The sequence below is a fragment of the Cornus florida genome, unplaced genomic scaffold, assembly GCF_030987335.1.
Source record: "Cornus florida cultivar Cherokee Brave unplaced genomic scaffold, ASM3098733v1 CherokeeBrave_3.0.0_Hap2_Chr09, whole genome shotgun sequence".
NCBI classification, from domain to species: Eukaryota; Viridiplantae; Streptophyta; class Magnoliopsida; order Cornales; family Cornaceae; genus Cornus; species Cornus florida.
Window position 1 is genome coordinate 52265261 of NW_026775579.1, and position 14090 is coordinate 52279350.

The 14090-nt window shown below is 33.2% G+C and overlaps 1 protein-coding gene across 1 annotated transcript; it reads right to left on the reverse strand.

Annotated features, from left to right (window-relative positions):
• Window positions 1–441: 441 nt before the first annotated feature.
• Window positions 442–2660, reverse strand: LOC132273917 (probable protein phosphatase 2C 2). The gene is made up of 5 exons (XM_059775025.1): window positions 1932–2660; window positions 1664–1825; window positions 1287–1457; window positions 896–1075; window positions 442–803 (listed from the first exon to the last, which is right to left on the reverse strand). The coding sequence occupies exons 1-5, from the start codon at window positions 2559–2561 to the stop codon at window positions 639–641; spliced, it is 1308 nt and encodes a 435-aa protein (XP_059631008.1). The 5' UTR covers window positions 2562–2660; the 3' UTR covers window positions 442–638.
• Window positions 2661–14090: the final 11430 nt, after the last annotated feature.

The following is a 14090-nucleotide window of genomic DNA, read 5'->3' on the forward strand; positions in this document are numbered from 1 at the left end:
CTCTCCTCTCTCCTCTCTCCTCTCTCCTCTCTCCTCTCTCTTTTCTCTTTCTCTCTCCCCTTTTCTTAAACTTGACAGTCAAGTAAACTTTTTATCATCTGGGCATTTGTCTTCCTTGAATAATTCTTCTTTTGATACTGATGCTGAATTCAATTATATAATGTACATAATTCTTTAACTCTGCATTTTTACACTCGTTTTGGTTTTTGGAATAACGAGAGGAAAGAAGAGAATGTCATAAACATCTCTGACAATATATTTTACACTCATTTTGGTTTTGATAATATACTTTAACTTCACAAATTTAAAATCATTTATCAGATTGAATTGGGAAATATCTGAATCCAATTGGAAAAAGTTGATAAAGAACCCTAATAAATTTGTCTAAGATGAGTAATCCTCTCTCTCCCTCGCAAAATATTTCTTACAACATCAACAGTATAAGAAAAAATTAATCAAATTTGATCTACTGAGACATATACAAAAGTTTAACCCTAAGAATAATATCTCCAAAATGGAGTCCAAAGATCAACATCCCTAGTCAATGGCACCGCATGTTTACAAATTTTTCCATGAACTGAGTACACCTTGTTTAAAGAGGGATATAATGGAGGAACTTTGTGTTTGAAACCTATTCCTTATCGGCTACTGCATTGATTAATGATGAACTTTTGAAGGTTGATCACCATGACAGTTATGTCGTCCATGTTGCCTCTGCTAGAAGATAAATCTACAAGCTTTCTGCAAGATTTTAGTGAATCTCTCTCCCTTATTACTACATCAACTGCCTCCTGGTCATTTACCTGCACCCAACGAAAATTAACTTATAGGTTATGCATTTCTAAGAAGACTTGAATCCAAGGAGTGGCAAATTCTTTTAGGTCTAATTGTGTACCTTATCCCACAATCCATCAGAAGCCATTATCAAAAACTCGCTATCAGAGGTTAAAGGAAGCTTCTTAATCTCTGGTTCAGAAATGATCCATTCTTTCAGATGCAGATCACCAACAGCTCTAGAAACCGCGAGTGATCCGTTAACTCTCCAAACTCCATTTCTGCAATGCACATAGCCGCCCTGCAATTCTATAGTTAGTTAAATTCCATTAAAAACCAACAACAAGCTAGAGGTAGAAAAAAGGACTTATATAGGGAAACCTAGCCCTCAAATTACGATTATACTAGAACTCAACTATCAATGCAAAAATGTCAAGTTACATGAAGTATTTGTAATTTGAGGGCACCAAATACATGTTGTCGATAGTTTTCTTTTAGATAAAAAGGCTTACGGAGTTTTCTATTCGGAAGCGCTCATCTTCCCTACTAAGACGGTGATCGCTTGTCAATGCATCAGCTATTCCTTTCTTACTCAAAACTACTCTACAATCTCCTGCATTCGCTACATGTAATTCTCCATCCTTCAATAGTACACTAGCTACACAAGCTCCACTACTTACACCCTGCAGTGAGTATTCCACAAAACAAAAATCATTAGCATTCAAATTCAACTAATGTAGGATGGTGCCTTGTGTGTGTGTGTGTGAATCAATGGAAAAATAGTATTCCATGTGTAACAACTTAGAGAATTTGATTATGGATAAACTTAGAGAATTTGATTATGGATAAATGAATTTCTAATAAATGTTGTTGTTCAGTTTTAGTTTACCTGACTAAGAAATTCTTTATCTGTGACTAAGTAGCCTCCACGAATTGCTGCTTCTATCTCATCTTCTTCAGCAAGTGCTTTCACAATGTTCTTCCCCAAATTTTCAGCAACATATTCAGCTGCAGCACAGCCACCATGCCCATCGATCACCCCAAAAAATGCCTATCAATTTAAAGATATATAATAAAGTTTTAATATCTAATATATCTTACTTATCAAAAAAATGTTATCCAAAAGGTTGATAACTTAAAAAATCATTGGTCTATACCTGTTTAGGATCTCCCAAAATATCAAGCATAACCCCATAACCATCCTCCATAACCTTCCTCTTTCCTTTCCTGCTTGCCAAACAGTAGTCTCTCCCTTCAACCTCAAAATATTCCTTATTGTCCAACTTTTTATTTACTTCACCAAAATCGTCCCCGGGATGATAAGGAGCCGGTACAACAAGGCTTGCCGGCCTCTTCGTCAACACGTTCAATCCCAGAGCCTTCTCCGGTGGTGAATTATCGGGTACTCCTTGAAGGTATTGATCTTCAGACTCAAGAACTCGAGTACTCGTGGAGTTCTCGGGTGCTTGATTATCTTCAGGGAGCCATTTGAGTGCGGATAGAGCAGGAAGAGGAGGAGGAGGAGAAGAAGAAGGTGGTGGTGGCGGTGGTGGAGGAGAAGTGACGAGGGTTAAAACCATTGATGATAAATTAACCCTTTGCACCGAAGAGGTTCCTCTCAGGCAGTAGGAGGCTAAGTCCTGGGCCACTGCGGCCGCCTCACACGTCGTGTAGGGGCCGAGCCAGCGGCCGTGTTTGGTGCCCGGAACTTGTATCTCCGACACCCATTTCCGGCAACATACGCCTTTGTACTTCTTCTGGGATGAGCTACTACTCATTTTTACCATATCTTAATTTAGTGATGGCTTGTGAGTTGTGAGAGTTGATGGAAATGGAATGAACTGAAGTGTGCTTAAATAGGTTGAAGAATGGAAAAGTCAGAGGTGGATTATATATATATATATATATATTAGTAATGTTTTGTGGGTATGGGGTGATCAATGAAAGGGTTGACCATGGAGAGAAGTCAAAGTATTCGAAGGTCAAAACTCAAAAGTGCAGTAGGGTTATACATAGAAGGGTTCAAGGAGTGCTTTTTGAATTTAAGGATGTGTTGTATAATTAAATGAAGTGTTGTGTTGTTACTTGTGAGAGTTGGATGGAATGGAATGTAAGTGGTTAAATAGGTTAAAGAATGAAAAAGTCAGAGGTGGATTATATATATATATATATAGAAGCGTTCAAGGACGGTGCTTTTGAATTTAAGGATGTGTATTATAATGTGTTGTGGTTCAGGTTGAAACATTCCCAAGGGTGTGTGGCCTTTTTATCGTCCACCAAAACGTGTTGGAGAATTTAATCAAAAAAATGGGTCCACAATGGATCCAATTAGATACTAGGTGCATTTATCGTGAATTTGATATAGCACTCACCAATTTTGCTTTATTTATATTTTGGATAACGGATGATTGGATTTGAATGCAGGTCATAATCATATTAATTCAAAATTGGCACGCTAATTAAATATTTTGTATACGTATGTGACTGATTAGACTTCTTTAGTTCAACGAGTAAGATAAGCATGCCACATAGATTGGATAAGCATATCGTATTTCTGTATAACTAAATGTGTCGTATTCGTGTTAATTTGACCTTAAAAGTATAAAATTTTAATTAAACGTGTCTCATTATGTTGCGATAGGTGTTGATCCATTTATTTAGCGGGTTACACAAATTGAGTCGTGATAGCTTTTGATAATCGTGTTGTATTTGTGTCAATATTTCTTGACAAAAATAATAATTATGTACGGACATGAATTTGTGTTCTTAGAAGCTAAACAATTAAACACAAATAAATAAATAATATTAGTGTTGTTGTATCTTGTAATGAAATTCATGCAGAGGCCTTGTCATGAAATTCATGCAGAGGCCTCAAAATGCGCTACTACATTTCTACCTAAATAATTGACTTATGTAGAGGATCAAATAGTGTTGGACAATTCAATATTTAAATGCTTTTCATTTAAAAAATATATATATTCTGATCAAATATTTTACTAATAAAAAGTGGTTTTTTTTTTTTTTTTTTTTTTCACAATTAAAAGTGACCGGTAAATCCACAAAATTCAGCATTTACATGCACAACACCAAACATTCTAGAGAAAGAAGCTTCTCTTGTTTACCTGAGAGAAGAGAAAGCAGGAAGAGAATAGAATGTGGACTAGGCATTCCTTCAGGTCCATGAATTTATGTTTGTTCAAAATTGCCGGAAAGAATAGACTAAGAATGATATTTATTGAATGAAATAAAATAAAATGATATTACAAGAGTTATATACATAAATTAATATCCAAAGTCATATCTCACCTTGATCTTTGTGTTGACAAATTATAGGGAACATGAATGGCGTACAAAATGTATACTCCTAATATCTATAAAGCGAGATGACATCTGAATCAATCTCCAATCAAAAATGGAAGAGTGTACAATAAGTACACAAGTGTCGACTATTGAAGATGTTGAGTTCCACAACGATGATTTTGGAAATTATTGATTCTCATATATGTAGGCGACTTCTAATTATGTAAACACATTCTGAAAATATCCCACATGGTGGGCCATGACATGACAATTTATTTATTTATTATTATTATTATTATTATTATTTTACTCAATCACACAAAATAGAAATGAGGGACGCTCGGAACATGTTTGGTTCAATTTATTTTTATTTATTTTTTAAAAATATAGTTTTCTGCATGTTTTGAAAATTGTACGAGGTATGTATTTCAAATGAGACTTTTGAACAATGTTAGTTTCTCTAAGACCCAAAATCATTTGTGATCATAAACGAATCAAGCAACTTTATGTATTACCTTCAAAACTATTATATTTAAATGTTGAAATTAAAAAATAAAGTGAATGAGGTTGATTCGATCAGCCAAGCCACGTTGATATATATTTTATAAAAACTTCAAAATAATTTTTTATTTTTTATTTTTCATCATTAACAAAAAAAACTCTCACACACTTTATTCATTTGGAGATTCGAACTTTCATGTTCACTTTGAAAAAAAAAAAAAAAAATCACTGGGGCATAAGGCCTTGGTCTACCCATTAAACCATTAAAAAGGGGTCAATTTAAATTTTAAAATTTTTTTAATATCATAAAATATTTACAACGCATATCATATTTTTGTTGGATCACTTAAGCGGATATATTTGGTTTTATGTCATTATGGGACTATTTAATAATTTCTGTATGAGACAGAAATACTATTCCGGGACAACATATTAATGACCTTATTCCTGTGTTTGGATATATATGGAAACAAAAAGAAAGGAAAGTGTGCTGGTAATTCTCTCTCTTCTTTTGTGATTCTTAACTTCAAAGGGAAGGAAGAAAATGGAACTGAAGAAACTCTTGGTGTTTTTTTATTTATTAGAGTATTATTTTTTTATATATACACTTAAATTTTTACTATTGTTTTTTTTTTTTTTTTTTTTTTGAAGAACAATACTTTCTCCTTATGTACTGGAAGTAACACTTTCATACAACTTACTTCACACGATATGGATATGATTGAATTATATTAGTAGATTCTTATTTTTTATATTAGTAGATTTAATATGAGTTTGACGCACTTAAAAAGGTAATTTTTTTTTTTTTTTTTAAAGTTTATATTATAAAAATATACGGGATTGTTTTTCCTTCTAGAAAAGGCGCAAATATTGTTTTATTTTTTTCTTTTATTTTTGTAGATAGAGAGATATATGAATTAAATTTGACTCGCGTTGGTGGATAAAATCATAGTAATATCAAGATATGCTTAATATCAAGATAGGGGTGACAAAATGGGTCACAATCGGTATATATTCGTCTGTTTTTTAATAGTTATGGGTGATTCATATTTAAGATGGTCAAAAATGAGTTGGGTAATATTTAACCACTTAATTTGAGGGTTGAGATGAGTTGAATATGGGTGATAGGTTGAATATGGTTATCCATATTCAATCCATATTTCACCTATCACGTAATAGACATACAATACACATCTATTCTGCCAAATGTTCAAAAAATTTCTAATAAATTAATTGCAAATTTAAATTTCAAAATGATCACTCATTCAGTAACTTCAAAATATTTTTACCTCCACCTACTTAACTTTATACTTAATTAAATAATTTCAAAATATATTTTACGTCCACCTAAAAACCATTATGTTGTGTTAGGTGTACAAGAATAGAATGGAATGCAAGTGAAAAAGAAATGAGAATGGGAATAAAGTAGAATAATCATTTTCATTCTATTATTTGGTTGTAAATATGAAATGCATAGGAATGAAATGATAATAACCATTTTAGTGTTTGGTTGGACTAATTTAAAATTTAAAATGGAATCAATTTCAAATTAAATTCTCCAAAATATCACTCTTAATAACAAATAAATTAAATTAATACAATGATATTCTTCTTTAATCTTTTCAAATTAAATCAATATCTTTAAATCGGAATGAAATTCTATGAATTGCTTGGTTTGATTTAATTCAGTGAGCTATCCACATTTAAGAAGATTTGAACTGAAAATGAGAAAATATTTTAATTTGACAAGCCTTTCATTATCTTATGACATGAAACAGTAAAAACTTTAGGTATTATTAAATTTCCGATCTGGTGTTGCATAGTTTTGACTTATTTTTCATGTAACTGATTTTCTTCTGAAGTTAGATTTGAGATGTATGAAGTTAATATAGGTATTCATGATTTATCCATTTGAAAATTTCAAATCTATAGAAAGATCATGTTTTAATCCACTCTGCATAAATTATGTTGAAAACACATTAAAAGTTTAAAAGATAAATTTTTGGTTCGATTTTTTTTTTTTTGCCTCACACACAATATTATGACCATATGAGATTCTGCAACCATGGAGTAAACTTCAGATTCAGATATTTCAGATAATACATCCTAAAATTAACATAAAAATTCTGTAATTTTCCCCATTATGTTGATTTATATTCAGAAAATAAATATGTTACATTTCAACGCTCCTTCTTCTATTTTATAGAATACTTTCCTTGCGCTAACCATTCCTTGGGCCTTTCTAAACCCTAAGCCAAAATGGGGCTCATCCTTCCTCAACGGGCTCATCCTTCCCTTGGGTTGACCACCAGGTTAGAACACGCCTTGCATGAAAGAGAATGGGCTGGGAGATCACTGGGCTTCCTTCTGAACAGTCGGGCCGTGCCGGACTTGGCCCAGTTAGATTTTATGCCCGTTGATTTGATCTACTACGAGCGTTGAGCCTATGTTATTATGAATTTATTTTACTTTATTTTCTGTTGACAAATTTTGTCAGGCTCTTAACTATGTTTTTCGATTTTTGAATTTCCAACACAGTAAGTTTCAGAACATTAAATATGTAAAATAGAACTCTTTAGACGTTATATATTTTTTGGTCTGATAATGCATGGTTTGGCTAATTCTTGTTGTTAACTTAACTATGAAGATGCTAATCATATGTTAATTCAATTAAATTTATGAAGCACCTGCTACTTGAAAAGAGAGAAGAAAATTAGAGCACCTTTAAATTTGAATCAATTGCCATTGAATTCAAATATATATCTAGAGGTTATGAAGGGGCAGAATCCATTTAATTCAAATGCAAGGTCTTGCCGAAGATCAAGGAGGCATTATTTTTATGCAAAAGTTGGGATTTTTGGACCTTGTTACTGATCATTAGACTTTTCTGATATAAAACACTTGATGAAGAATGCGACTCCATTCCTCTTGTGATTTCTTAACGTACACCGGCTTCACTGCTATTTCATCCTTCCTCTTGTTCAATGTTACATGGAGTAGTATACATGGATTGGGTGTGCGGATGTGTGTCCAAGTGTCGCACCTCCTTCAATCACAATTTTCAGGTTGGAGAGTCTTTGAGTTTTGCATTCAAAGAGCTCACTAGTACTGCAAAACTCATAGTTCATGACCAACTAGTTTTAACTTGTTTTTTTTTATTGAATTAGTGTGTTAGCTTGAAATATTTAGAATTTAAATTGAAGTTATTTCACTAAGCCAATATAAAAATTGTGCAAAGTGCTCCTTTACTTGTATCTAGCTATTTAGAAATTTGATGTCAATATTGTTTATGAACTTCTTTATCAACGTGTAATTTAAAATCTAAAAGATTGGAGTTGCATCAAATGCTGGCTAAGGTCAAGCATGCTGTTTTTGTTGGGAAACGTGTTAGTTTTAAAAAAAAATTGAGGGATTTTCATTCACAGATCTAGATTCATCATATAGAGACAAGTTTTATGCAAAAATAAAACATGATGTATCTCTCCTTTAAAGTGAATGTTCTCACTTATTCTAGATCCATTTGCTGGATGCCTTCTCCTTAGATCTCCATCTTCTTGGTAATGGTTTTGCCTTTAAGAATTACTCATAAGCCTTCATGAATTACTTTGGAAAAAATTAGGCTTGTGGGAGCTTCCATTAGATGAGAAAGCAAACCCTAAAATCTAGAGAGAGAAAAATATATTCCTTTTTCTTTTCTTCCAAAAATCACTCGTAAAATATACGTGAACCCATGTATATATAGGCAAGAAAAGGAAATAATAAATCATTCTCCATCTCTAATTCACATATCTCAAACCTAATAGAATTCCAATATCAAGTTGGGCTATGAATGAGAATCCAATTAGATTTATTATTTTCTTGACTACAATGAATTAATAATCGGCCCGGTCCATGGACCCAATACAATTAATTCATTAATTGATTTCTACTCCACTAAAAGAAATTAATTGAACTCCAATTAAATAATAAATAACCTCTAAGTCAATATTGCACTTTGACCCCTCTATGCATATTAGTTGTTAGATAAATAAAGCCATCAATCCGACTACTTAATTAATATATTTATTTTGGTACCATTGATTATTTCTGCCTCGATCACAATAAAATATTTGTTTGACAAAAATAATAATTTAAATAAATAAATATATAATAAATCATTTTGTCTAAAACCACATGAAGGCCTTCAAATTTAATTTGTGATCAATCATAATCAATACAAAATAAATATAAGTAGCATTGATGCAAATATTGAAAATATAATCCTCTAACTATTAATTACATAATTACTCAAAGTGCGGGTCTAAGGATTCCGAAGATTTCGCCGAACAAATCAAAGTAATTACTAATTAATAAAAGAGTCTATATTTCTCTCATGCTTAAGAGTCAAATGCCATGACGGTGATATGGAGCAATTGCATACGACGACTCTCGCAATATATCTCAACCTAACACGGATCCAGTGTAATACCCATAATTTCAAAAGGATAGTCCTGGTATTTCATTTATTGTTTAAATTGCATTTTATTTGTTTAATTGATTTAATTGCATTTTTATTTAATTAATTGTTTAATTGTGTGTGTTATTTGTTTTGTTTTCAGTGTGTTACTTGTTTTGTTTTCATTAGCTGATTTATTTGAACTTTATTTCAAAATTATTTGTTTTATTGAATTTAATTAAATTACTGTTTATCGTAGGGTTTTATTTTCTTATAGGGTTTCACGTATTTGACTGAGGTAGAATATAACAGTATTTGTGTTTCCTTCTTGAATAGAAAATTTGGATTAGGGTTTTAGTTTAAAACCTATAAATATATCATTAAAACAACTCAGGGTTTTAAAAAAAAAGTCTTTATACCACTCCTATTCACATATCAAAGACAAGAAAGAAACACAGAGAGAAAACAGAGACGTGAGAGAAACAGAGCAAGGCTTGAGGGGAATTTTACAGAGAGGACCAAGGAGGTTGAGTAAGGATTAGAGACGGAGTTATAGGAAACTTGATGGCGTTCAAAATTGCCAGAAAACTTAGAGACGACGCCGAGATTTCATAACTGAAATCACAGGCAAGTTATTCTCTTTCTCCTTCTCTTTGGCTCGTGTTCTGTGCACCTAGATAATCTTTAGGGTTTAATCAATCAGTAACTGGAATTTACCTGTTTAACTTATGCTATATTGATGATCTGTGGTGTTGAAAATAAATTTGTTGCAGTGCATACAAGTTTCGTTCTAGTTTTCTGTTCTGCAAGCATGTTGTTTCTGTTGTAACTTTAGTCTCTGTATTTGATTACAACTACTGTAAAAAAAATATAGGAACAATACTGGGGTTATATAAAACTCATAGGGTTGTTATTATTCTGTTTTAAATATGTGTTGCAATTTGTTCCGTTTCAATTTGTCAAATAGTTTCAGATTTGTTCCTATCGTATGTTAGTTCGGTAGCAAAATTTAATCTCTGTGATTGGGTCTAATGGTTGTTATCAAACCTTTGGGATGTTCTTGGGTGTTAATAAGATACTTAAGATCAGTTTAAGAAACCAAACAGAAGGGTTGTAGTTGGCTGGAGTTGGAACAGATGTCAGAACAGAGCTGAAACGGAGAGGAAGCTCACAGGGGGAGAGAGAGCCGGCTCTAGAATGCCAAGAGCCGGCTCCCACCTGTTAGAGCCGGCTCTAAGGTATGGTAGAGCCGGCTCTATGTCACCTTGAGCCTGCTCTACTTTTCTAGAGCAGGCTCTTTCTTTGTTTTATGCGTAAAAGTGATTTTCAGTTACTGTTTGGGCATTCTGGATTATTAATCAGTTTTAAAGATTTTATTGGGTGTTTAAATAATAATTTTAACATGTACCTAAGGTCTTGAATTGCATAAATTTACCCCTTAGTTTTAAATAGAATTAACAGTACGCTATTTGACAACTTTGCGTATAGTTAACGGCTGAAAGAAAATTTGTTAATTAATTTTAATCTGACGGTTTAGGGTGCTATAAAATGATTTTAAATTTATTTTAGATGCACGATGAAGTCTTTTAAAGTAATATATTGGACTTGTGGCATAGTGGGGGCTCTGTGCTAAAGGATACAACAAAATATGCTTAAATTAATTTAGTGATTTATCGAACTATAATATTATTATAGAACTAATTTTAAATACATGATAGGGTCATTGTTTTACTAAATTTGAACTATGCATGTGTTGGATGTTAATTGTTAGAATATTTAATTCTTCGATGCAATTACATGGATTACTACTGGATTTTAATTGTTAGATTGTTAATATTCCTTCTACAATTATTTGGATATAAATTTTAGATTGTAAATTACTAAACTGTTATATATATGATGTAATTTACAAGGATATGGAGGATTGTATGCACCGGTATAGGACGGTGACATACTGGTGACGGTTTAGCTCTAAACACCTCAACCTAACCTAATGGATTTAAGGAATGGATTTATAAATATTGAATCCTAATTTTGGTTAAGACATATCAACTGCAACTAAGTTAAGTGGCTTCCTGGATTAATGGACGAAGGTTAAGTCACATCAACTGAATAAGTTGAGTGACTAACCAGTTGGTTTGTTGTATGTCAGTTTATTAAATATTTGAACTACATACCCTGGATTTGAATGGATTTTATATATATATGTATGGTACCACGAGCTGAGCTTGAGTCTCAGACTCGTTGGTTAGGGTGCGTATATGCGGTGGATACGTAACTGGTTATAATAGGTTGAGGTGTACCCTGTTAGGTCTAGGTACTCATGCCCACCTTTGCGTGCGTATTCACATGTTGCCTTCTATTCAGGTTGAGACCCCTATTATAGACTAGTGAATGTCCCTTAGTGTGGATATATTTATACGTATGGACTAGATAGTATTGTGAGGTGTCTACGGTGTATTTGCGTATCGGGTCACTGTATGGATTGCAGTTAGATTAGAACTTGCTCGTGGGTCTGACCCACTCCTTTATTATTCTTTTTCAGGTACAGGACGGTTCCAGCCTTAGAGCTTGATTGTGCTTATCGAGGACAGTTTCACATTCATCTGATTTCGTAGGACTTCTCTCGATGTTTCTAGCATTATTTATTTTCAGTTTTCAGTTTCAGTTGAACTGTTGGTTAGGGGTCCACCAGTGGATTCCCAAGTTGTAACCTTGAAGTTTTGGAGGATTGGAGTTTTATTTTTCAGTTATGTATGGAGGGTTTTATAATTAATGTTTCTTTCAGTTTTTTTTCCATCTTTATTATTTCATTTTGTCATCTGTGTTCGTTTTAAAATACTTTAATTGTTTGATATTCCCTCGAGTTTGGGCCTGGGCCTGATCAACCCGTGTCTCGGATCCGAGGGGTATCACATCCAGTTCAAGTCTTAATTAATTATGAGTCCATCCATAATTACCGACTATGAACAATTTATGATTACTATTTATATTCATGTATTGATTGCCATCACATACATATATAAATATCTCTTGTAATCAAGTAGACACTATCTGTAACGACCCGAACCCGAGGGTCCGAATCGCTAACCGGGTCCTTACCCGAACCCGAGGTCAACTAAAGACGTTACCGTCCTTTCCTATAGTAATATATAATATACGTGTCATCCCAGGGTTTATAAATAATAATAATAATAATAATAAAATGAGACCATAGCTACAAAATAGGTCAAACAATTCACTAACCCATCAAAACCTGTGGAGGAGCGTCATCCACCACTTCCTTTCCGTATCCTGAAAAATGTTAAAATAATTGGGTGAGCTAAACGCTCAGTAGGAAGTGTCTAAGACACACTTCTTACGACCCCGTGAATCCACATAAGGAATAGAGTACAAGTAAATGGGATCATGCCTCAGGGAAAACAAGTAAAATAATAATAATATCAACAAATATATACGCAAGTCGTCTAACCATCAAATGTACAATGTATGCCAATGAAATGCCTTGCCATGCCATGTCGCTTCCCATTTCCAAAACAATACCGTTTCAACTTCCAAACCGTTAGTGCAATCCAACCCAAGGCACCTCCAAGGCGTCACGAATGGAGGGTTGACTAATTATCCACGACCCCAAGGCACCTCCAAAGCGTCGTATCCGGCCTAGTTAGCTCAACCATACTCCTTTCTAGACTACACTAACAACACGGACCGCTAGGCGCCTCCTAGGCGTCCGGTTTTCACAAACACTTTCCAAAAAAAACTTTTCCCAAAAACAAGTTCATTTGTTTTTAAAACAAACTTTTCCCTTTACTTTCCCAATGGTAATGCATGAATTATGCAAATCCTTCAATGCCATGACAATATAGAAATCTCATTCACATCATTCAAGCATGTTTAAAATATGAATTTTCACACAATATCACATTCTCATATTTCTAAATCATAACATTTTACATACTTTCAATTCGCAAATCCAACAACTTAAATACATAAGGCATAAAACAAAGTCATTTATTTTCATAACTACAACATCATTTTTCATAGCAATTTAAAATCATAGGACATATAATACATCAATACTAAGCATGCTTCTTCACCATAAGAATTTAATCATATTCATAAGCTCACTTAACACATAACATGCCTTTATTATCTTAAATACCAACAACCACTACAAACATAATCAAGATAATTACAATTAAGCATGCTTAGAGTCAAATTAAAAGAAAAATTCACAAGAAATCTAAGAAATTGTGGATTAGAGCACCCTTACCTCAAGAAATGAAGAAAACCCCATTTTCAGCCCAAAAATTGAAATCCAAAGGGTGACCAAATTGAACTTTGCTCCGATCAAAATAACGGCCTCAACGAGCTGTCCAATATTGCCTTAAGAGGTACTATCAAATTCACAAAGGGTAAGGCTAGATCAAGCCTTGAATTTATGGCAAAAGAAAAAGAAAAAAATGCAAGAAATGATCTCTTAATTCCATCTGATGAGCGCTGAAAAGTACACATTTAAACCCCTTAAGCTTGAGTATTCTAGGACCTTTATCTATCTTATTTACCCGTTTTAGTACTTATTTGTGTTTTTGTCTATTTCAGGTCAATAATGTTAAAATGGGCTAAAAATGAGTTTTTAAGGCCTTTTTGGAGTCAAACTAAGTCTTAGCGATGATCCGGAGCAAAAAGAAGCTGATACTGAAAAGCTGAAAAGTTGGATGGATCGCAGAAAAAGTTGGATCGATCGAACTTTTAGTTGGATCGATCAGAAAAGTTGGATCGATCGAAAAATAAGTTGGATCGATCGAAAAAAGTTGGATCGATCGAAAATAAGTTGGATCGATCGAACTGGACATGCTGGCAGCAAGCTGTCACTTTTTCCGTGCGCGCCCAAAAGTTCACCTACCAAAAAGTTACGGGATTAGATATTTTTGGGCATATATTCTAGACTTAGTGACTAAGAAAAGGACCTTCTATATAAAGGGGAGCAACCCATTTGTAAAAGGAGATTCTTTAGGCTTTTTATCATTTTTATTTTCTACATTGTAATTATTATTTTCTCTTTCTAGAAAAGTTAGAG